This window comes from Prionailurus viverrinus, chromosome D4, assembly GCF_022837055.1.
Source record: "Prionailurus viverrinus isolate Anna chromosome D4, UM_Priviv_1.0, whole genome shotgun sequence".
Lineage (NCBI taxonomy): Eukaryota > Metazoa > Chordata > Mammalia > Carnivora > Felidae > Prionailurus > Prionailurus viverrinus.
Genome location: NC_062573.1, coordinates 91,573,680 through 91,596,864, shown reverse-complemented (window position 1 = coordinate 91,596,864; position 23,185 = coordinate 91,573,680). Strand labels below are relative to the sequence as shown.

The 23,185-nt window shown below is 60.8% G+C and overlaps 1 protein-coding gene across 2 annotated transcripts; it reads left to right on the top strand.

Moving 5' to 3' along the window:
- Window positions 1-15,278: 15,278 nt before the first annotated feature.
- On the top strand, window positions 15,279-22,852 carry SLC2A6 (solute carrier family 2 member 6). 2 transcript variants are annotated; one of them, XM_047830987.1, is made up of 10 exons: window positions 15,287-15,574; window positions 16,097-16,259; window positions 17,344-17,550; window positions 18,147-18,246; window positions 18,778-18,989; window positions 19,391-19,543; window positions 20,215-20,323; window positions 20,758-20,943; window positions 21,155-21,300; window positions 21,996-22,852. In XM_047830987.1, the coding sequence occupies exons 1-10, from the start codon at window positions 15,483-15,485 to the stop codon at window positions 22,149-22,151; spliced, it is 1,524 nt and encodes a 507-aa protein (XP_047686943.1). In that variant the 5' UTR covers window positions 15,287-15,482; the 3' UTR covers window positions 22,152-22,852. The 2 variants fall into 2 exon arrangements, with proteins under 2 accessions (XP_047686944.1, XP_047686943.1); XM_047830988.1 differs by lacking the exon at window positions 21,155-21,300 and having other exon boundaries at window positions 15,279-15,574.
- Window positions 22,853-23,185: the final 333 nt, after the last annotated feature.

Here is a 23,185-nt window from a genome sequence, read left to right as displayed (position 1 = left end):
CCGTGAGCACGCAGGAAACGTGACCGGCGAGGCATTGGTGTCGTCCTTGCTGACCGGGAACTCAGGGAGCCCCCCCACCAAGCCTGGTGCATGACCGGCCATGCAGGCAGCACCAGAACATAAACTGGTTCGTGAGTCAGCAACGGAGTCTGACGGGCAGGGGGCAGAGGGAATAAAAGGCCAACCACCCGGGGCGCCTGGGGGGCTCGGTTGATTAAGCGTCCGACTCTTGATTTTGGCTCAGGTCGTGGTCTTGTGGTCCGTGAGTCTGAGTCCTGCATCGGGCTCTGTGCTCAGAGCCTGCTTGGTTGGGGTCCTCCCTCCCTCTCTGCCCCTCCCTGCCTCTCTCTCTCTCTCTCTCTCTCTCTCTCTCTCAAATATAAATAAATAAACCTTAAACATTTTTTAAGTAGGAAAAAAGGGCCAGCCGCCGGCGTGCACGGCACCTTCCGGACACTTGGGTGCCCTGCTTTGCATGTCCTGACTCGGGCCTCTCCACCGCCCTCTGAGACAGGCACCATGACTGTCCTCGTTTTGGACTCCTTACGACGCCTTCTTTCCTAATTTTCAAGCTACTACTGACCCCTGGTCCTGAGGTCACTCTGTGAGACACCAGTGTGTAAAAAATGGGCAAAGACTGGCTTTATGCCCCGGCGTGTGGTCGGTTTTTGTAACTGGCCTAAGGTGTTTACCGTCCGCTTCCTGTAGGAGGTCCAGCAAGTTGAGCTCGTTGACTTACTAAGTAGATGCCGTCAGTCACGGAGAGGGAGGTGACAAAACCTCCCACTCGGGAAAAAACAGCTTCTTTTAAAAAACGTTTATTTATTTTTTAGAGAGAGGGAGAGAGAGAGAGTAAGTGGGGGAGGGCAGAGAGAGAGGGAAAGAGAGACAATCCCCGGGAGGCTCTGAGCTGTCAGCACAGAGCCCGATGCGGGGCTCGAACTCACGAACCGTGGGATCATGACCTGAGCCGAAGTCAGACGCTTCACCGACTGAGCCCCCCAGGCGCCCCAGGAACAGCCAGCCTTTAAAACAATGGGTGCTGGCACCAACGAGACGAACCTCAACCCGTTCCTCGCACCACACCCCCAAATTCACTCAAAAAACCCCGAAAGCTTCCAGCAGAAAGCACAAGAGAAAATCCTCGTGACCTTCGGGTAGGCAAACATCCTTCGGAAGGAGAGCACAAGAGTGAGCCATCAAAGACAAAAATTAGTAAGCTGGATTGTATCAAAATTTAAAACTTTGGTTCCCGAGAAGCCATCGTTAAGAAAATTAAAAAGACATGGCACGTGGGTGGCGCAATCCGTTAAGCATCCGACTCTTGATTTCGGCTCGGGTCATGATTTCACAGTTGGTGAGTTCGAGCCCCGCGTCGGGCCCTGGGCTGACAGCTCGGAGCCTGGAGCCTGCTTCGGATTCTGTGTCTCCCTCTCTCTCTGCCCCTCCCCCCTCTCAAAAATAAACTTTAGAAAACAAAAACAAAAAACAAATCTCCCACTCAAACAGTGAGTTGGTTATTTTTTGTAGCTCTGCCCCATTTTGCTTTCTATATCTTGAGGTTTTTGTTGGCAGGGGCACTCAAGGTAAGAACAGTTATGTCTTCCAATAAATCAAGCTTTTTAAAAAATCGTTAAGCAATGGACTGGGTCTGGTGGTTCTTTTGGACAAAGTATATTTTTTCTGGTACAAATAGAGTCTTTTCCAACTTTCCCTGGCCCAGTATTTGCACAAACTTTTCATTTCTAGCCGAACCGAATCCTTTTTATCTTCCTCTTGAGCCTTACAGGACTTTAGAACCCCTTCTTTCCAGTTCCTCCCCTCCTGACTTAAAGGCCATATTACCTTGTATTTCTGCCCTGTCTTCATTCAAAGCCCACACGACATTGCTATCCTCTTTATATGTTCCAATCTGCCCACCTACACAGCCTTCCCTTTGACTCTCTTCCCTTCTGATGCTCCCCTCCCCCCCCCCCCCCACCAGCCTGGGTTCATTGTTTTTCCGCCTCGGATATGTCCTTTAGAACTTCCTCAAGTACACATCATCCGTGGGACAGTTTCTTGATGTTTCTTTGCCTTGATTTTGGCCCCTTTTCCCTAACATTGACTTCTAGCTTGACAGTCATTTGCTGTCTGTGTTTTGACATTATTATTATTTTTTTTTTTTTTTTTAGAGCTCCCTGTTGCTGCTGAAGGGTAAGCTCCTGAAAAGGTAATCTATACTTTCTCTCCAACTCATTCTCAAGACTTCTCTGCTCTTGGATGTTCATCATTTTCCTCTGAAGTGATGAGGTGTGGACCCCTTTTCTACTCGTCTTGCTTGCAATACGTTGGGCTTCTTATATTTGTAGGTGGCTGTCTTTCATTAGATCTGAAACAGTTCCCGCCTTAATTCTCTTCAAATGCAGCCCTGTCCCTATTCTATCTCTCCTCAATGGTCAAAACCCCGCTTGGTGACCCGTGTACCTGCTCACTTTATTTTCCACGCTGTTTCACGTTTCCCAGGTCTTTACTTTCTCAGGAGTACAGTTTTCCTAACCTCCTTTGCCTTATCTTCCAGTTCAGTAATTCCCTCTTTGATTATGTTCAAACCGTCCTCTGGTTTTTCATTTCAAGTACCATGTTTTGTTCTGTTTTGTTCTTTGTTTTACTTTTAGGAGAATGCTCGTTCTTTATTAATGCGTTCAAGCCCTCTTCACTTCTTCTATAAAACATGTTCGTTTTGTGTTTTAGGTCGGCTATTCCTAATATCTGATTTTTTTTTTCTGATCCGATTCTAGCGCCCATTGTTTCTGCCAGTTTTGCTCGTGGTGCCTTGTTTCCTTGGGCACCATGAATGGGCACCATTCATTTTTTAGTGAATGTTGACTCTGAACTGCTCATTTGCTGTGGAACTTTGTGGAAATTCCCAGAGGCCTGACAGAAAAGCAGCTTCCTTTGGAAAGTGCTTGCCTTTGCTTCTCCTGCACACCTAGCGCTCTCCCAGCCTCAGAGCCCTTTAACCGCAAATCCCTTGTTTGAGGTTGGGGGATACTTGAGGGGATGTGAATGCAGGTTGCACACACATGGGGCCAGCTTGTAATCATGGGTTCCCAGAGCATTTTTCCTCCTCGACCTCGGCACCAGGGCTTGAGATAAGCACTGTCGATGCGACGCCTAAAGAACAGATGGATTTTTCTAGTTTCCCTTACAGCGAGGGGGGACTTGGGAGTCCCCTATTCATGGAGGTGGTCTTCTGTTTCACCCCCAGCATGGCCAGGCTCAGCGCTTCGTCTTCTGTCCCTAGCCCCAAAGGGAGCCAAAACATGATGCTCCAATCCACCTGTGAGAACAGAAAAGTTTCAAGTCCCCATATTCAAAAAGAGAGGACAGGTGCATCTGGGTGGCTCAGTCAACTAAGCGTCTGACGTCAACTCAGGTCATGATCTCACGGCTGATGAGTTCGAGCCCCTCATGGGGCTCTGTGCTGACAGCTCGGAGCCTGGAGCTCCTTCGGATTCTGTGTCTCCCTCTCTCTCTGCCCCTCCCCTACTCATTCATGTACACACACTCTCTCTCTCTCAAAAATAAATAAACATGTAAAAAATTCAAAAAGAGAGGACACGTTGCTCTTTGGCCATCAAAACCAGTTAACGCCAGAACCAGCTTCAAATCTATCCCAACCTACTGGTGACAACTTGCTGCGGTCAGCCAATCAGCGGCAGCCAGACTCCTGGGACTACACTTCCTCATTTCAAGACCGTCCAGCCCCCAAACTCCCTGCTGGGGGGGCCTGATGCCACCCTTGATAAAACTCTGCCCCGGGCCAGCAGTTTGCTTTGCTCGGGAGGTCTGTGCCTCCCAATGCGGTGCTCCCTGGTTTCACAAACAATACATCCAGGCTTTTGTTCCAGAGGTGGCTTGGTGGCCTCATCCCCCTACATCTCAAAGCAAAACCAGCTTCGGTGCGCCACGTTCCTCCCTGGGGCGCCCCCTTTTCCCATCCTGGCCCGAAGATTCTGCGCCTCCTAGCCAACGGAAGATAGCATCCAACATGGACATCTTTTAGTCTATCCCGAATTTGTAGCGGCTTTTCATACTAATAAGAACAGAAATCTTTTGCCTTTATTTTATACGTGAGAGAAAACTGAGGCACAGGGACGTTAAATAAATGGCCAATCACAGACTCAAACCTCGGAGCCAGGACCCTCTGGCTCCAGGGTCCGTGCACTTAAACTCTGCCATCGTCAACAAATGAGTTAGTAATTGGTGAATTTATTCATTCGCCAGATATTCATTGAGCCTCCTCGAGATGCCAGGCACTGCTGGGGCACCAGACATATGGCAGGGAAGGAGACAGGTGACATCACTGCCCTCAGAAGCTTATATTCCAGTGCGAGTGGGTGCAGCAGTGAGTGGAGGATGTCTGCAGAGGCCAACGGCGGCGGTCAGACGTGCTCCATTCCAGGAGGGACCAGTGCCCACGTTGGCCATTCCGGCTGGACATCAAGGTTGGGACCACTCTTCTAAGGCTGCTGGCATTTCTCTGTGGGGGACCCTGATGGCCATGACGAGGGAGTTATGAGCTCTTCCATTGGAAGACAGGGCCTCCCCTAACTTTACAAGCCTGAGCAAAGGGCATCCCCTGGGCTGGGCCGTGGACAATACTTCTGAGCCCCCGAGTGTACCTGGGAGCCCTCAGGAAGTCAACAGTTTTCCCGGAACTCTGTGAGCCAGGCAGGTCTTGGCCTCTGTCCTGTTACCCCAAAGGTCATAGGTCCCCAAAAGGGCCCCGACACCTGTGTCCTTTGGTCAGCAGAGCTGCTGGGGAGAGGCTGGACTTTCTGGACGATGTCATTTGGGAAACAGCTGGGCACAGCTGTGTCCTGAGGACACTGTCCCAGCCTCGCCTGGAACACAGGCTCAGACGCCATTGCCAGCACGGGCCCTGCTCCAGGAGGCCAGGCCAGGCCAGGGGACGGCGTGTCCCGGGGCTTGGCTGGCCCCCATCCCAGCCTGACAAAGCAGTCCCCCGCCCCCCTCCAGCCCTGTGGGTGGGAGGATATCTCTAGCCCCATACCAGAGGAATGTGTGAGCTTCTTGTCTGGAGGCTTTCCCAAGCTGGGTGACTTCTGTGGGGTAGGGCCATGTGCCGGCGTCCCACGGTGTCTGAGAAGAAGCCTGAAGAGGGGGTTGTAAGCTTCTGGAACCCCCGACCTACTCAGGAGCCACCCCTGAGACCTGAGGACTTGGTGAAGCCTGTGCCCAGCGTCCCGCCCACCGCCCACTGTGCACTGAGACCTCTCTTGGTGAACCGTCCCTCCGATAGCCCCTGCCCAGCGAGATGCTGGGACCGAGTCACCCTTCTCAGCTCAGGTTCCTGCTTCCAAAGTTCACACTGCATCACGCTGCGGGCCTCGTCCAGTCTGCACGCCTCCCAGCAGACTGGCCTCACCTGCTCTCCAGTTTCCCCTCCTGTTAGGTGGCAACCCCACCCCCAGCATATACGGAGGGACCCGTGTGTGTGTGTGCGTGTGTGTGTGTGTGTGTGTAGGGACCCGTGCGTGCACACAGGCTGTTCCCTGCACCTGCACACCTTCATGCACATCTCTGCTCCCCGACTGGTAAAATCCTACACACCCTCCAAGACCCGGCCCTTCCATGAACCCCTTCCTCTGCTCATCGCTCCCTGCTGAGAGGCGTCGTGCACCCACAGATGCGTCCGCACGTGCAGAGCCGCGACCAGCGGAGCCCCTGCCACGCCCCGTCCCCCCCCCCCCCCCCCGGGCCCGTTCCATCCCCAGCCCTGCAGCCAGCTGGCCTCCCATCAGGGACACAACGGATGCAGAGTTTTCTGTTTTATTAACTTTTCGTCATTTTTACCACGTAGGCCACACACAGGTGACGATTCTAGTTTGTGCAAAGCAACCGTTTAACCTTTTCAAAAATGGCCCCCGCCATTCACGCGTGTTGTAGACAAATTCACACGTGCAGATGAGTAAAAAGGCCATCTGAATCCCCTGGAATCTGAGACACCCTCCCCTGCAGACGCCTCCACGGGGCTGTGGCTCAAGGTTCGCGCTCCCTGTGTGAACTCATTCGATCCTCTCCGACGCCCCCCGAGTGGGGGGTGAGAGTACCACCCCAGCTGAGGCACCAGAAGTGTGGGGGAGGCAGGCGCCTGCCCACGGTCCGGGCCAGCTGGAAAGTGACAGGGCAGGACCGAAACCTGCAGAACCCACGGTCTGGCCACCGCGGTTCCGTGTGGGCACCGACGTCCATCTAGGCAGGACCAGACCCTCCCCCGACTGCCTCGCTGTCTCTCTCTCTAGCACCTTCCGAGCTCTGGGGCCCAGTGTTCTTTCCCGAGCCGTCACATCCCGCACAGGCAGGTCAGCCCCGGGCCGAGACGGGGTGGACAGGAGCTCAAGGAAGGGGCCCAGTGTGGCAGGACGGCGCCCCCAGTCTGTGGCCGGCCCGGGAGCCCTTCCCCCAGGCCAGGCTGCTGCTCCCCCAGCGGCCACCAGGATTGCAGCGCCCTCCCACACGAGGAAAGGCCAGCTCAGCTTCCCAGAGGCGGGAAGTGGGGGGGGGGGGTGTTCCGGGTCCTCAAGTCTACAGATCAGGCTGGCCGACCTGGGGTGGGGGGAGGGCCGAGCATCAGGAGGCCACGCACAGCGAGGCTGCTGCCTTCAACCTGTCACAGAAGCTGCGGGCAGTTCTAACCGGGCCAAACCCCGCCTGCCCTCCCCGAGGGGGAGCACGAGGTCCTCGGGGTGCATCAGAGAAAGTGCCGGGTCCTCCTGGGGATGCTCAGCCGTCAGCCAGCCTCCTCACTTCTACCAGGGCTGTCGTGGGTGGGGGCGTGGCCTCCGAGCCGCCCAGGGACTCCGTCTGCCAGCATCTGGGAGCTGCCCGGAGAGAGGCGCGGGGCTGGCTCCACCCAGGTTTGGGGGCCACCCGCCTGCCTTTCAGGGGCCAGCCCGCATGCTCGCAGCTCTTGGCCCCAAGGCATTATGTCTGAGCTTTGAAAAGAAGAAAGAGACATAGCCAAGGCGGGAGCGGGCAGTTTCTCAGAAACAGGGGTCCGGAGGGCACTCAACCTTTATCCTGACAAATACGAGTCTGTGAAATGGAAGACGGCGAGGCAGGAGAGGGCATCCTTGCCCCCCCCCCCCCCCACCAGAACGCTCAAGTGCAATGCGGCTCCCCGCCCCCTGGACAGACGGAAGCCGGGTTCCGTGTCCCAGCCAGGGGGCAGGATCCCTGAGCCCCCCTGCCCACTCTCAGCCCCACCTGCAGCCTGGCTGCTCCTGGGGACGATGTGAACGTCCTGGATGGCGGGGTGGGGGGGCCCTGACCCCCACAACCGGTAGTCCCTTCCCTCGCCGCCGTGCCCCAGAAGGTCCGAATCCCCCATTTTGTCCAAGCCCACCAGCCAGTCCCTTTAGGGGCAGCGGGAACCGGGTATTCATCCTCCAGGCCTGCAAAAGCAGATCCCATCCTTACTGGCAAGAAGGAGCCCGGCTTCACAGGAGAGCCACTCGCTTGGGCAGCTGATCTGTCGTCTCCCACGGAGGAAGGCCCGTGAGACCCCAGGCCTCTGTTGGTCTCCTGGGTCACGGAGTTGCTGCGGGCCAAGCTGCGCAAATACACAGACATTCTGGGTACACCCGAGACAAAGCCTTCAAAGGTCAGGGGTGGGTGAGGGCGGGCACCCTAGCTGCTTCTTCCCCTGAAATTGCAGCCGTAGGTCCAAATACATGTGGCCGTCCAGGGCGACAGGACGAGCTGTGGCCGTGTAGCCACAGGGACATAAGATCCTCACACGGGCACACATGCGACATCTACGAGCATCACTGCACACAGGCCAGGTCTGAGCGTCCGAGGCCGGACCCCCGCCCTCCAAGCCTGACTGCTCTCCCTTGGCACCCCCGCTCGGGCTCATGCCGCAGCCACACCTGCTGGTCACAGCCTCCTCCAAACTGGGACCAAGTCACTTCCCACCCTGGGGCCCTCAGAAGGACCTCCCTCCCCATGGCCTCCCCATCCGGCTGGCCCCACATGTTTCTAAGCACTGAGCTCGGGTATCACCTCATGGCCAGGAGGCACGCCTGGTCCCCAAGCTGGGGACCTGAGCCTGCCCCCGTGTGCCGCGTAGCCCAGGTGCACTTCCGTCTGTGCGTCTGTCCTGCCCCTGTCCACCCCGCAGTTTGGTGGACTTTCACTCCCCCAGCGGACCAGGAGCTCCCTCAGGGCAGGGCTGGTCCGGATCCCACTGCCGGCCTTGTATTCCAGAAGCCTTCGGGGTATGAGTGGGCGGGGACCAAGCCAGCCTGTCAAGCAGGAAGTAGGGTCACTTTGTAAAAAGCCTTTTCCTCTCCTGCGAAACAGGAAAAGAAGCCCACCCCCCAACCCCTACCGCTGAACTTGCACAGACTGGTGCTCCAAAAGCACCAAAATGACAGCTGTAAATAAAGTCTCACTCACCCCAGCCCTCCCCCAGCTCGCCAGGCACCCCCAAACGTCCACCCCCGGGGTGCCTGGCCACAGCTCAGCTCCCAGGCCCCCACTGCCCACCCCTGGGATGCCCTCGGGTCTCCCAATGGAACATATTCTACGGATTCAAAACCATCAGCAAAACACGACTCAAAATTCAGTCGTTGCTTTTGGCGGGAAGTCCACGCGGCAGCACAGGGGCCGAAGATAAACTAGAGAGACACGGGGACGGCCAGGGAGGACAGAGCCAGACTGTCGCCTACACACGGCGAGCCAGGAAGAGTCCTCCCGTGCGACCAAATGTAACGTCATGCTTGAGCAAGCAAGGCGGCCGTGTGCTGGCTGGCTGCGTCCCCAGAGAAGGCGCTGGCTGAGGCCGGCAGGGGACATGAACCCCAGGGCGTCTGGCCAGGGTGGGGGACCTGGACTGACCCTTCCTGGCACCAGACAGGGAGGGAGCTCACCTCACCTGCTCAGATCAGACCGTGTCCATCTCCCAGGCAGCCGCCTTCTCTCCCGCAGGCCTCGGGTCCCCGCCTGCCCCATGAGGGCTCACAACAGATGGGCCAGGTGACGAGCGCCCATCCAGGACCCCGGGCGTCCAGCTTGGGGCTCCGCCTGCACCTGCCTGTGCGGACCTCCCCGCTGTCCCCATGTACACATGAGAAATAGAGGCTCACGGAGGGGAGTGGTTCACCAGATCTGCACAGCAAGGACTCAGCCCCAGGCCGTCTGGGCACCCTGCCAGGCCCCCGAGGCCGGAGTGGGTGGGGGTCACAGCAGTGCCCTGAGCAGGGGGTTAGCCGGCGGGGCGGGGAGGGCCTCGCCCTGGCCTTTTCCTGTTCCCTATCAAGCCCGGAGCAGGACGTACCTGATAGTGCGGGCTGGCCGGCACCCCGAGAAGGTCCCCAAGAATATCCACAAGGAGTGTCCGGCCAGGTCTTTGGCGTGGCTCTCTGGGGCCTGGCCCCCAGGACTGGCTGCCGGAGTTATGAAGAAGGAGGCCCATCTGTTCACCTGCCGTCTGCGTGCCCCTCCGTCCGGGCTCCCCCCCCCCCACCCCGCCCGTCACCCACAGTCCCCACTGGCTCTTGTGTTGTCACCTCATGGAGGACACGAGGCAGGAGGGCAGTGGCTGGCCCAGGCCCCATGGCCGCGCTGGGTCCCCAGCCACTGCCCCGTTCCCTGTGACCCAGAGCGTCCACCTCTCCACAGGGGGCCCGGCGAAGCCCCCAAACCTCTCTACTCAGGAAACGTGACCCTCCCTGGACACTCCCACCTACAACTCTGGGCCAGAACTGACTCACTCAGTCACCTAACTGCGAGGACAGCTGGAGGACCTTTTTTTTTTTTTTTAATTTTTTTTTTCAACTGGAGGACCTTTTAGGAAGGGGCAGAAAAGAACGGAGACAGTGACGTCACCCCCCCCCCCGGCCCCCCGGCCCTCGCGGGCTGTGTGACCCCCCCAAGGACGCCCGGCCGGAGAGCAGAGAGCGGCCCGTCTCCCACACACTCTCTCCAACAGCAGCAGGGGAGAGCCCCACCTGCCTCGACGGGCCACTCAACCCCTCACCTTGCAGACCCCCAGCGGCCCTCCACCAGGCTGGGAGGAAGGATGCCCACCTCGCTACCGCACACGCTCCTGCAGGGAGGCCACGGGGACTAAGCACACAGGCGCACGCACACTCACTTGCACACGGCATTGTACACCCATATGCACACTCACATGCATACTCGCACACACATACACACAGCGTGTGTGCACGCGCACGCACACTCACACAGGTAGGCTGCCTGCCCCCAGCGACGCTGACAGCCTGCTCAGGAGCGGTCCGCCAGCCCCACCCCAGGCCCCAGGCCCATCGTGTCACCCTTGGCGACGGGCAACCCACCCAAAGCATATATTTTCTTCACCTCAGGCATCTGGCTGCCCGGTATCCCTGGAAGTCGGTGGGGGTGGGGGTGGGGGTGGGCAGGAGGCAGGAGCTGGGGCAGGAAAAACTCCAAGTGGAACCTACAGCGTTTATAAAACCGGTCCCTGAACTGGACCCTCCTCACAGGTGCAGTTCCCGGAGCTTATGGCCCCAGCAGAGCCCTGCCCCTGCCCCTGCCACACGCTGGGCCTGCAGGACAGGAAGTGAAGTGGGACAAGGGGGGCAGTCTCAAAGTCACTGTGCCAGCGGTCAGGCCTCCCGACCCCGGTAGCAGGTAGGGGGTCAGCTGACAAGCAGAGCTCCCGAGAGCCGCCCCGAGGTGCTGCTGACAGGTCAGGAAGGCTACTGTTCCGCCCCCAGGCCTCGGCTCCCTCACCCCCACCTGAAGTGCCCACTCCCACTTTTTCAAGAGGCCCCTCCAGACCTCCAGGATCCACCTCCACACCCCTCCACCCGGGAAGTCTCTGAGGCCCCCAGAGCCCCCACTCACTCCCCACCTGCCCTCTCCACTGGGCTGAATCCACGCAGCGGTGGGGGACAGAGGGCATCTGCCGCTCCCGGCACACCAGCCTGGACACACAGGTGCGTGCTTTGACTCTGAGAAGCCGGAGGAGCAGGGAAAAGAAACGTCACCCCCGGAGGGGAAGTCTGTGGTTGGGGCTCGCGCCACAGGCCTTCCCTTCCCCGGGGAGGGCCAGCCCCGAGCTCTCTGGGCGCCCCCGCCCCGTCCACCTTCCCGTGTCCGGCACATGGTGTCTTGATAAGTATTTGTTCAATGAGGACAGAGGGGTCCTGGTGCCTCCCGGTCCTAACCTGAAAGTCCCACGCCCCTCCCATCCTCAGCAACTCGTGCCTTCCTTTGTCAAGGTCCAGGACGGGGCCACCATGGCGCAGCAAGACTCCAGTGACCCCGGGCAGTGTGACCCATTACCACTGCCCCCCCGATGTACACAATTCTCTCCCACCCCCTCCACCCCCTTCCTGAGGATATTTTGGGGGCAAAATTATAGATACAGAACTGAAAGGAACGAAGATAAATAGCAAATGGTAAAAGAAGCTCTCTGTAAGTAACAGGACTTGTGTTTAATCCATAATCTCAAATTTTTCCAGTTTGAAGAATAAAACACCCTCACCTCCTCTGCGCTGAGGAACCCCCAAAGGGATCGCACCGCAGATGGTGCAATTCTCACTTCAGCCAGCAGGTGGCGGGCCAAGACCACATGGACCGTCACAACCCTTCGTGGACAGAGCCTGGGCTGGAACGCTCATTTCTGGACTCACTTTGATTTCGTTCCACAAATTCCCAGGGATCACCTGGCTTTATTTGCAGCACCCGGATGGTCGTGCAAAGATGGGGACTCCAGCCCTGCGGCAAACCTGGATGAGGTGGATTTGAGCCCCATCTGCCGCAGCACTTTCTGGGGCCCCAGGCTCTTAGCCCACCATCTGCGGCCATCTGGAGGGGTGAGCCTCCAGCAGTGATGTTGGAAAGCAGAGACTAGGTCTCCCCTGGGTTCCCGCTCTCCAGTGGGGGGGCCTTGGGGTCCTCCTGGGGTCCCACGGGGGCTGCCATAGACAGAGGCCACAAGTTTTCCCCACACTCTTACCCTCAACTCCCCGCCTCTGCAGACCCCCACCCTCCAGCCCCGTCCCTGGATCTGCTCCTGGAGCTCCACTCCTGACTCCTGCCCAGCCCGGCCAACAGATACGCCACCCTCTGCCTCGGAGGCCACAGCAGCAGCAGACTCAGAGGGGCCTGTGTTACACCAGCCAGGCCAAGAGCAGGAGGAACACCAGGACCAGGGCTGCGGCCAGGGTCACAGAGGGCACCAGGTCCGAGTCCTCGGGACCGAGGACGGCATCTCCAAGGGCATGGTGGAGGGCGGCAGGGGCACCAGACAGCTGGGTGTCAGCGACCTTCTCTCCGGGGGGCCCTGGCCGGCCCATCTGTGGGAAGGGGGACCTGAGGGACAGGAATTCCTCTGGGAGGCGTCCCACTCTCTGCCTGGCCGTCCCATGCCTCTCCTCTGGGAGGCCCTCCAGACATAGCAGGTGACCAGAGGTCCCCGACTCTGGGGAGGCAGTGACTCCCTGAGCCTCAGTTTTCTCCGCTGTAAAACCGAGATGCCAAAGGCCACCAGGGAGGACAGGGACCAGATGAGACAGTAGCGCCTGGGCTATTGGCATCTCCTCCCCGCCGCCCCCCCTTACCTTCTCTCTTGAGACGACTGGGGCTGGAAAGTCAGGTTCGGCACCACAGCCCCCGAGACCTTAGCCCTTGTGCCAGGGGATCTGGAATGCAGCTCTGCTGGTTTCTTGGGCACTTAGAAGCCTAGGACTCATCTGGGGGGAACTTTGTCAAACTGCAGGAGAAGCCCCATCAAGGCCTCCCAGCTGCCCTCTGCCCACACAGTGGCTGGGGCGGTGGGCACCAGATGACATCCATTTTACAGTTGAGAAAACCCAGGTGCAGAGAAGGAAGCACCTCCCTGGAGCAGGGTTCCCGAGAAGCCCCAGAGGTTGGCAGAGGTGGTCACAGCATCCTGGGTCCTCTTGGACCTCAGGCTCCTCGTCTGCACAGGGGCAGACTGTGCATGAACTCGTTTGCTAAGCTCCAGCACCCAGGATCGGCCAGGGATGGAGACAGCCCAGGAGTCGGAGGTGGTCTCCACCCAGCCCCTCCGCACCCCAGGCAGCTCTGCAGGACGTTTACCTTCTGGCCAGGGCGGGAGGCGGCTCCCACGCCCGGGAGCGGCCACGTCCCCCAGTGCAGGGACCTGCCACGTTCCCGAGTGCAGGCAGCGACCAGTGGCAGCTTGATTGGATCAACTGGGGAACCTTCTTCTAAAGAACCCACCCTCCTTGGGGCCTCCCTCGGGGAGGGATTGGAGATGGGGGGCGGGGAAATGAGGGACCGGCCCCTGTTGTGGGTGTGTCGGGGCCAGAGAGGGGAAGCAGAATGGGTGCTCCCACCCCCAGACAAGTGCTCTCTGCTTCTTCTGAGCGGACAACTCCCTGAGGGGGCTGGAAGGGGCTCAGGAAATTGAGCAGGGACCTCTTGGCACCCCTATGTGCCTGCGCCGTGCCAGGCATGGGAAGGGGGGCGGGGGGGGGGGAGGAGGAGAGCCCCATCCCGTCCCAGAGGCCAGGTCCCCAAGCAGCCCATCTAGGGCAGGCCCAGGTGGCAAGAGAGAAGGCCCAAGTGACCCAGTGAGGGAGATGGTAGTTAAAAGAGGTCCAAGGACCAGAGAAACATCCTTGGTGGAGGAAATCATCCTTTAAAGACAAAGATGGCCATTGAATCACTAATTTTAAAAGCAAACATGTTTGAAATAGCCTTAATGCTCATGACAGAAGATTCCTGAACAAACTCGGGTTATATCTCAATTGTTAAAATACGGTTACAAGGCTTGTGCAACACCAGCGATGAGAGTCACCATTTATTGGGTGCTGGATCCAAAGCCTGTGTCCTTTACGGCAATAAAAGGCTTAAAATACGTAAAGTGGTCACACAGCGGTATACACACACAAAGAAAATAATGGGAAAATATGAAGATTAGACGCAGGTGGGGAAAGACACGGAAATGCCAGCAGGGTGATGGATGGGGCTTTCCGGAGCCTGTTTTTCCTGTGGGTCTACTAGTTGGATTTCCATAGTAAAAGGGAATTGTACCTTTTTTCCTTTTAACGTTTATCTGTTTATTTTTGAGAGAGAGCAAGCATTTGTGCGTGAGCACAAGAGAGGCGGAGAGAATCCCAAGCAGACACAGCTCGATGCCACAACCCGAGTGTGAGATGGAGACCTGAGCCGCAGTCGAGTCCTACCCTTAACTGACTGAGCAGCCCAGGCACCCCCATATAACACCTTTTTCAAACAACCCACTGTTACAATAGCTAGAACTTGGAAATAACCTAAGTGTTCAACAACAAAGGATCCGTTCAAACATAACACGGGGCACGGCCGGGCAGCAGAAGGGGGTGGGATCCAGCCCCTCCCGGAAAAAGCCCACAGGGGCAGTGGGCCCCAGTGACTGTGCTGTTGTTGGAGGGGGAGCTTCCTGGGATATTCAGTTTCTGCTTTTCTTATCTTGTAATTTTATCTTATTACCTGGATGATTCTCAACAAGCCGTTTATTCCTGCAATCAAAAAAGACCAGAAACGGGGAAAATGCAAGTCTGTGCCGCTGGAGCCACCACCCTCTCTTCTCTGGGTCACACACACACACACACACACACACACACACTGGCTGTCGGGATGCGGTTCAGCCCGAATGCACCTCGTCCCTGGAGGGGAGGAAGCAGGGCCAGCGGTGACTCAGGACGCGAGGTAGCAGGGACGGAGTCCTGCCTTCGCTGGAGACCAGGGTTCTCCCTGTGACCTTGGCGAGTCGCTGCGCCCCTCGGGGCTCAGTTCCTCCGGCCTGTAGGAGCCACGGGCGCCGGACCTGAGGGTGGTCCGCCGTCCCCCCACCTGTGCACACGGACGAATCCGCAGGGGCTCTGCCTCCAGGCCCCGCAAGGCCGTCGAGTCTCCTCCTTGGGCGCGGGGTGCCCATCCTCAGGGCCAGCCCAGGGGGTCCTCGGGGGGCTCACGAGGCACGGGTGACGCCCATTTGAAGCCCAGCCACGCCCCCACACCGCCAGCCAGAGCTCCGCGCCCCAGTCCGCGCCCCGCCCCCAGGGCCGCGCCGCCGGAAAGCCCCAACGGAGCCCTGCCCCCGGCACCCGCCCCGCCCCCGGGCTCCGGCCCCGGGAAAGCCCGGCCGAGCCCCGCACCCCGCGCCGTCCCCGGGTCCGCGCCCCGGGAAAGCCCGGCCGGGCCCCGCACCCCGCCCGCGCCCAGCCCCGGCACCCGAGCATCCGCACCGCTCGCGGCTGCCCCATTGGCCCGCGCCCGCTCCGCAGGGCCGCCTGGCAGCCAATCGCGGCCGAGGGGCGGGGCTGCGGCCCGGGCCGGATGCTCGGCGCCGCTGCGGCCCCACGCGCCTCCCGGCCGGAGCTGTCCCCCAGCACCCGGCCACTCTGCGGCGGCGGCGGCGGCGGCACGGACACTGCCAGGAGGGGCCGGCCATGCAGGAGCCGCTGCTGGGGGCCGAGGGCCCGGACTATGACACCTTCCCTGAGAAGTCGTCCCCGTCGCCGGGGGAGAGGACGCGAGTCGGGTGAGAGTCGCTGGGCATGGGGGCTGCGGGCAGGGGCTGGCTTCCGCCTTGGGCCTTCTCTGACCTTCCATGGGTGTCCACCAAGGGTCCATCTGGTCCCCTCCTGCCCCCAGACACCCTCGTTTTATTTAAGGAGCTGCCCCCCACCCCCACCCCCTATACCGGGCCCAGCCCCCAACTGCCTCAGATAGGGTGAGTGAAAGCCAGAGAGGGCGAGGGGCTTGCCTAAGGTCACACGGCAAGCTTCAGCGGCAAAGCTGGCGGCAGAAACCAAGCCTCCTCTTCTAGAGAAGAGCGCTCCTTCACCCGTGCCTCAGCCACCGGGATGGGCTTTGGGGACCGTCCTGGGGAATTCTCCAAGCGAGATGACACTCAGGCTCCGGGAGCTGGCAGTCTGGCCCTGGAGCCAGCCCTCGCCAAGCGCTGCCCTCACAGCCTGAGCAGGCAGCCATTGTTCAGCAGTTGGGGGAGGAGGAACTCAAAGACCTCATCGTTCTGCTCACCCCCCCCCCCCCCCACCAGGGCCCCACAGAACAAGAGGGTGTTCCTGGCTACCTTTGCTGCCGTGCTGGGCAATTTCAGCTTTGGGTACGCCCTGGTCTACACGTCCCCTGTCATCCCTGCTCTGGAGCTGTCCTTGGACCCGGACCTGAGGCTGACCAAAACCCAGGCATCCTGGTTTGGGGTAAGAGCCATGCTCTGAGCTGGAGATGGGCAGAGCAGAGTGAGCAGGGACCCACGAAGCCAGGGGCGCCCAAAATCTCAGGCGTGGGGCCCCCTCTAGGGCCCTGGTCTTCCCCCTCCCCCATCCACCCCAATCACGCTGGGCCGCAGGAGGGGCAGTGGGTGAGTGAGGCCAGACGATGGCTCTGAAATAGAAGGAGGAAGTGAGAGCTGAAGGAGAAGGTGTGGGAAGGAACAAGTGGGGAGGTGCCCCTCCAGGTCTCACCCCTGGGGGGGTGGAGGGCTCCCCAGGCTGCCCCCGCCACCCATAGCCGGGCTGTCACAGCAGAGCAGACGCCTCTCTGGATGATGGGGGACAGGGCATCAGATGCCGATGGAAAGAGGGGCCAGCTGGGGCGAGGAGGGTCCCAGGACAGAGTGTGGGCGAGTGGAAGGGAAGAGCAGAGGCCCCAAGAGTCCCAGAATTCTAGAATTACAATCTTTGCAGCCTCAAATGTACAATGACAACATAGTAACTAAGATAATAGCCAGTGTGTGCCAAGCACTTAGTATGCGCCAGGGATGTGCTGGATACTTTACGTGAGAGCTGCTTAACTCCCGGGGCCAACCCTAAGAGTGGGTACTCCTGCCCCCCCCCCCCCATAAAACAGCTAACGAAACTGAGGCTCAGATAGACCAAGCAATGTGCCCAAGTCACTGACTGGATCCTATTCACTCCACTCTACAGGGAACCCAAGAATCCCCAAGTCTAAAAATGCCAGGGGCTTTAGGTTATAGAATACTCCTGTCTGCTATACTCTAGTATCAGACTTTTAAGCGTTCAGCTGAGCAGAACCACCATGGACACACGGCCCCACATCCTCTGCAGAGCAGGCCTCCCTACGGTGGCACCTCTTAAGACATGGCTATGCCCATGCTGCTTGTACACGCCTGGAGATGGGAGGCTCACTACCATTCAGGGCCTGAGTCCTGCACCCCAGGACCCACGGTCAGCCTGGAAAAGCAGCTGCCTCTAGGCTCTGATGGGGGGTGGGGCGGGAGTGCGGGGTGCCCACACATGTCTGCCGTGCACTCCTTTCCTGCAGTCCGTTTTCACCTTGGGCGCGGCGGCTGGGGGCCTCAGTGCCATGGTCCTCAATGACCTCCTGGGCCGGAAGCTCAGCATCATGTTCTCAGCCGTACCCTCGGCAGCTGGTTACGCACTCATGGCAGGCGCCCACGGCTTCTGGATGCTGCTGCTGGGGAGGACGATGACAGGCTTCGCGGGGGGGCTCACAGCTGCCTGCATCCCGGTAAGGCCAGGACCGCCCCTCACTGCCTCGGCACCGAGTTGGCCCCCGTGTTGCTAAAGCCTCCTGACCCTCGAGCCATCTGGGCAGTGGGGGTTATGTTTGCCAGGGAGCCTCAGCTTACCTCCACCAGGGCAACCCATTTCAGGGAAATCTGGCCCCAGCTGACCTCACTCTGGACTCCCCATAGTTCCTACCCCATTTCCTGACAATCAGGCACATTGCTCAATTGGAGAAAATCTGCACGAAGCAAGGGGGGAAGGGGAAGTGTCTGCCCCGAGCCATCCCTCGGACTCCTCCCACAGCTCCCCACGCGCCATGTCGGGCCCAGGGCGAGCCCAGAAGGGGGCAGAGGTGCCCGGGGGCGGGGGTGGAACCAGAGTCTGCTCCAGTTCCCAACCTCAGGCCACCCATTTTCAGAGCCAAGTGCCTCTGCCCACTTGACGGGGAAATGGACTGAGTCCCGATCAGGATAAGAACCCCACCTGAAGCCCCCGCTTCTCACCTCCCGAGGTTCCCAGGGCCACCTCTCCCGTCTCGGGCCGGGCCCCGGACCCTAAACTCTCACCAGGGGCCATGCGGCCCGATGTGTCTTGCAGGTGTACGTGTCTGAGATTGCTCCCCCGGGTGTTCGTGGGGCCCTGGGGGCCACGCCCCAGCTCATGGCAGTATTCGGGTCACTGTCCCTCTACGCCCTTGGCAAGTATTGTCCAGATGAGCAATGAGCACCTCCCGTGTGCAGGCGGGCGGGTAACAGGGCGCCGCTGCTGAGCAGCCATGGGTGGAAAGGCAGCGAACGTGCCCCAGAGCAAACCCCGAGCTGGGGGACAAGATACTTGCTCAGCCAGCACTGTGCTGTGCACCTCTAGGCAACGCTCTGCCTCTCTCTGGTCACATGGGAAGCCCATGCGGAAAAGAGAGCAGGGTACATCCGGTTGAGGTGGGGTGGGGGTTTGGAGACAGTAGCCCGGGGCCTTGCCTGCTCCGTCTACCCCGCCGTCCCCCTGCCATGGCCCTTGAGACACTCCGAGAACCTCCTTCAGGCCAAGCCATCCCTGTAGCCCCTCCTGGTTTAGACCACGGAGGCCTGAGGCAAGCAAGGTAGGCTTCCTGTAGGAGGCGGCCCTGGGACTAGCGCTTGAGGACAGAGCAGGTCGCTCAGAGGCATCGATAGGAGGGGACTGGACGTGTAGCCTGGACGCCGGCCGCTCACCCCATCGTCACCTCCAGGCCTCCTGCTGCCGTGGCGCTGGCTGGCTGTGGCCGGGGAAGGGCCTGTGCTCGTCATGACCCTGTTGCTCAGCTTCATGCCCAACTCCCCCCGCTTCCTGCTGTCGCGGGGCAGGGACGCGGAGGCGCTGCGGGCGCTGGCCTGGCTGCGCGGGGCCGACACCGACGTCCGCTGGGAGTTCTCGCAGATCCAGGACAACGTCCAGAGACAGGTGCGGGAGGGTGGGTGCGAGGCCCTGGGTGGTGCAGCCGGCCACTGGGCCCGAGACTTGGCGGCTCATCCTGGGCAGGGGGGGGGAGGGGGAGGGGAAGACGGCGGATCCCACCTCCGAGAACGAGGGGAAGGGGAGGCGTTGCCACGACCCAGAGCACGTGCTCTGCGCTGCCGATGCCTGGGCACCCAGAGATCCTGACCAGCAAACATCTGCCTTGTCCCACCCGCTCCCCCAAGAGCCTGGGGTTGGGGGGGGAGGAGGACGGGCGGGGGTCTGTGGGCGGACCGCCTCAGTGCCCAGGGTCTTTTCCTGGAGGAAGGGAGAAGGGAGTCCAGGGCAGGGTGGGGCCTGCCGGAGGGGCGGGCGCAGCCGCCTCAGGAGCAGCTTCACGTTCGCAGAGCACCCGCGTGTCGTGGGCCGAGGCCCGGAGCCCCCACGTGTACCGGCCCATCGTCATCGCCCTGCTGATGCGCTTCCTGCAGCAGCTGACGGGCATCACGCCCATCCTTGTCTACCTGCAGCCCATCTTCGAAAGCACCGCCGTCCTGCTGGTGAGACCCGGGCCCCACACCGCCCCAGCTCTGCCCCCCGTGTCCGCGGAGGCCGTCCCTTACTGAGCACCTGCTCCGCACCTCGGGTCAGGGGCGCATGCGCCGTGTGGAGCCCGCCGGGGTCTCTGCCCTTGTTGTGCCCTGCACCTGTTCTCAGAAGAACGTTTGCGAGTAACCTCACGTGTCTTAAGCCAGACGGGATTGCAGAGGAACCCGCTGTATAGAAACGCAGAGAGAGCCCGGGGGGGAGGGGGGAGCCCGTGGACCCCCAGGTTCAGAGCATCTGCCACGCCCCTGCAGACCTCAGCTTCCGCCTCTGTAGAATGGAGATAGCAGAGAGGGGGCCTCCGTCGGCCGGTCCTGGGCTCAAAGGGAGATGAGATTTAGAGATTAGTGACAGTGCAGTCCCACGAGTCACCGGGATGCCCGGACTCTCTGCTGGCCTTGGGCTCGGGGGCGGGGGCGGCAGTTGCGTGCGCCCTGGCTGAGGGGGCCCGGCTGGGTGAGCAGAGGAAGTGCCCGGCACATGGTACGTGCCGGGCGGCCCAACGCTCCGAAGGAGCTGTGGCCACGGCTTGGCGTCTGAGCGCCCTGCAGCGCCGTGTGCGGGACGGGTGGGACAGGAGCAGCAGGCCAGGGTCCCTCAGCCCCCGGTGGCTCCCTCCCTGCAGCCCCCGAAGGATGACGCAGCCATTGTGGGGGCCGTGAGGCTCTTCTCCGTGCTGATTGCTGCCCTCACCATGGACCTGGCTGGCCGCAAGGTCCTGCTCTTTGTCTCAGGTGAGCACCGGCCTGGCCCCTGCACTGGCCCACTCCTCCCCTGCACTTGCCCACTCCTCCCGCAGCCGCCGCCGATTGTGTGCCGGCCCACGTGACTGGGAGCCCCGGGGCGAGGGCCGGGGGGGATGGCTGGGTCAGACCTGCCCTGCTGGCCCTGCCCCCACCAGCGCCCAGCACAGGGCCTGGTGGCCACGAGCTGCTCCAGAAAGACCTGCTGGGGCTTGGGTGAGCAAACGAGCCAGTCGTGAGCCACACGGTGGGTGTGACAGCAGCTCACACGCGGGCAGGGTCAGAGCTCTGCAGGAAGTGTCCGGTCGCAGACGGGCCACGACGGCGGCCTGGATGAGAAATGGGCCGCACGGGGTGCAGGGTGCTGAGGAAGCACCGGGCTCAGACGGTCCCGGCCCCTCCGAGGGCCACCGGTCTGTCCACAGCCACCATCATGTTTGCTGCCAACCTGACGCTGGGGCTGTATGTCCACCTCGGTCCAAAGCCTCCGACTCCCAACAGCACCGTGGAGCTCGAGAGTGCGCCCTTGGGGGGCACGGAGCAGCCCCTGGCCACACCCACCAGCTACCTTACCCTGGTGCCCCTGGTGGCCACCATGCTCTTCATCATGGGTAGGTGTGGCAGTGACCCCACCAGGATGGGCGGGGGGCGGGGGCCGGGAGGGCCGAAGGCCAGCCAGAGAGGGGCTGTCTGGGGCTTAGGTGTGGGGGACGTGCTAGGGCACGGGCAGGGCACCACCGTCCTGGTCTGTCAGGGTGGTTGGGGAGGGGTCTCGGCAGCTCAGTGGAGGCAGAAGAGGCCCCACGTTCCCTGTGTCGGCAGGCTACGCCATGGGCTGGGGGCCCATCACCTGGCTCCTAATGTCTGAGATCCTGCCCCTGCAAGCCCGCGGGGTGGCCTCGGGGCTCTGCGTGCTGGTCAGCTGGCTCACCGCCTTCGCCCTCACCAAGTCCTTCCTGCTGGTGGTGGTGAGTGCCAGGGGCTGAGCTCAGGGCTTCAACGGCACGGCCTCTAAGTGCCACACAGGTCCTCCCGGGCCAGGGCGGGACCAAGCCCAGAAGGCCGCACTTGTCCACATGGCAGTTTGGGTCTCTCAGCATGGATCTCTGCTGGTCAGCCCACATCCGGCTCTGTGCCCGCTTCCCCCATCACACACACACACACACACACACACACACACACACACACACTTGGTTCAAACCCCTCCCCGGGCAGCTCGTCCGGTGCCTACCCTGGTGGAGCCAGTGGGTCAGGGCAGGGTCGGGGGAACCCAGAGCGAGCACAGCCCCAGCAGACAGGCACAGACGAGCTTGGGGCAAGGCAGGAGGGCGTGTGGAACGCGCTCCCAGCTGTGGTGGCAGCACCGGGCAGCGAGGGAGAGAGGTGGGGGGGGGGGGGGGTCTGAGCCGAGGCTGAGACCAAAGGTCCGGGCCCCAGGCCCAGGCCTGGGCAGGCTGCTGCCCTCGAGTGGAGGAAGTCCTCGGGGCCCGGCACCACGGGGAGGCCGCCCCAGACCCGAGGGCCTGGGGGACGGGACTGGGGGGGAATGACTAAAGCATTTGCAGTTCCTGCGGGAGGCTGTGGAGCCCAGAGAGGCCCGCTGGGATAAGCAGGAGCGTGCTGGGAGCCCCCGTGTGACCAGGCATTCCCCCCATGTCCCCAGAATGCCTTTGGCCTCCAGGTGCCTTTCTTCTTCTTTGCTGCCATCTGCTTGGTCAACCTGCTGTTCACCGGCTGCTGCGTGCCTGAGACCAAGGGCCGGTCGCTGGAGCAGATCGAGTCCTTCTTCCGCACTGGGAGGAGGTCCTTCCTGCACTAGGTCAGGGTCCCCACCTGGGAGGGGCCAAGCATTGGACGCCGGGCCTCTGTGCTGGCCACAAGCCTGAACCCCGCGCCCAGGGGGTGACAGCAACACGCCATCAGACGGGGCCCAGGACCAGACAGAAGCACGACAGGCCCCCCCCAAGTGCGCTTCTGGCTCTGGGCAGGCTGGGCCCCAGCTCAGCCGTGCCGCACGCTCGTCGGCCAAGACCCGCTGGCAGAGGAGACAGCCATGGGCCACAGGGGAGTACATGGGCCGGGGTCCAGGATGAAGCCGGGGCTGAGCAGAGGAGTACACAGCCCAGGGTCCAGGACAAGGCCCTGCTGGGTGACCCCAGGGCCTTGGCCCTTACTCAGGCTCAGAGGATGCCCCCACACAGGGCTGCAATGAGGCCAGAGCCAGGCAGGGCAAGAGGCATTGGACGGCTCCACACAAGGATGTCGTCGCGCCATTTTGTTCTGATCACTTAGTCACCATTGAGCATCCTAACCACAGGGAGGAAGACAGATCTGCACTTCTGAAAACTGTGGATGCCACAGAGAACATTCTGGACTCCCAGGCCAGGGCACAAAGCCCAATACAGACCTTCCTCCTACACCCACCCGATCTCTGGGAACAGGGCTCTTAAGTGCCCCTGTCTGTAAACCATGTTCATCCCGTTTGTAAAAATAAATCAGGCTCTCGGCCCTGGCGTGGAAGGGAACGGGGTCTGTCGTAGGTGGGGGAGCCCACGCAGCAGCCAGGCTCGGCCAGACCCAAACTCTCAGCCAAGGCTACCATGGCCTAATGCCCCAGGCAAGGCCCGCTTCGTGGGGTCACAGGGAGGCAGAGAGAAGGGGCAAGGCAGCCTGGGAGGGAGAGCCTGGCCACACGACGGCCCCATCCGACAGGCTCCGCCCCTTCCCAGCTGTGTGACCTCGACAAGCCACTTGCCTGTCTGAGATGCTGCCAGCAGACCTGGGACAGGGCCAGCAGCACAGAAGGTCCTCGATAAAATGGCAGTTCCTCCCAGGACCAGCGATCCCGGCCCC

Bases quoted from the DNA above. Each gene is read 5' to 3' on its own strand.
- SLC2A6 (XM_047830987.1), top strand. From the start codon at position 15,483: ATGCAGGAGCCGCTGCTGGGGGCCGAGGGCCCGGACTATGACACCTTC. The intron at 16,260-17,343 runs GTAAGAGCCATG...CCTTTCCTGCAG, and splicing joins CCCAGGCATCCTGGTTTGGG to TCCGTTTTCACCTTGGGCGC. The intron at 19,544-20,214 runs GTGAGACCCGGG...CCCTCCCTGCAG, and splicing joins AAAGCACCGCCGTCCTGCTG to CCCCCGAAGGATGACGCAGC.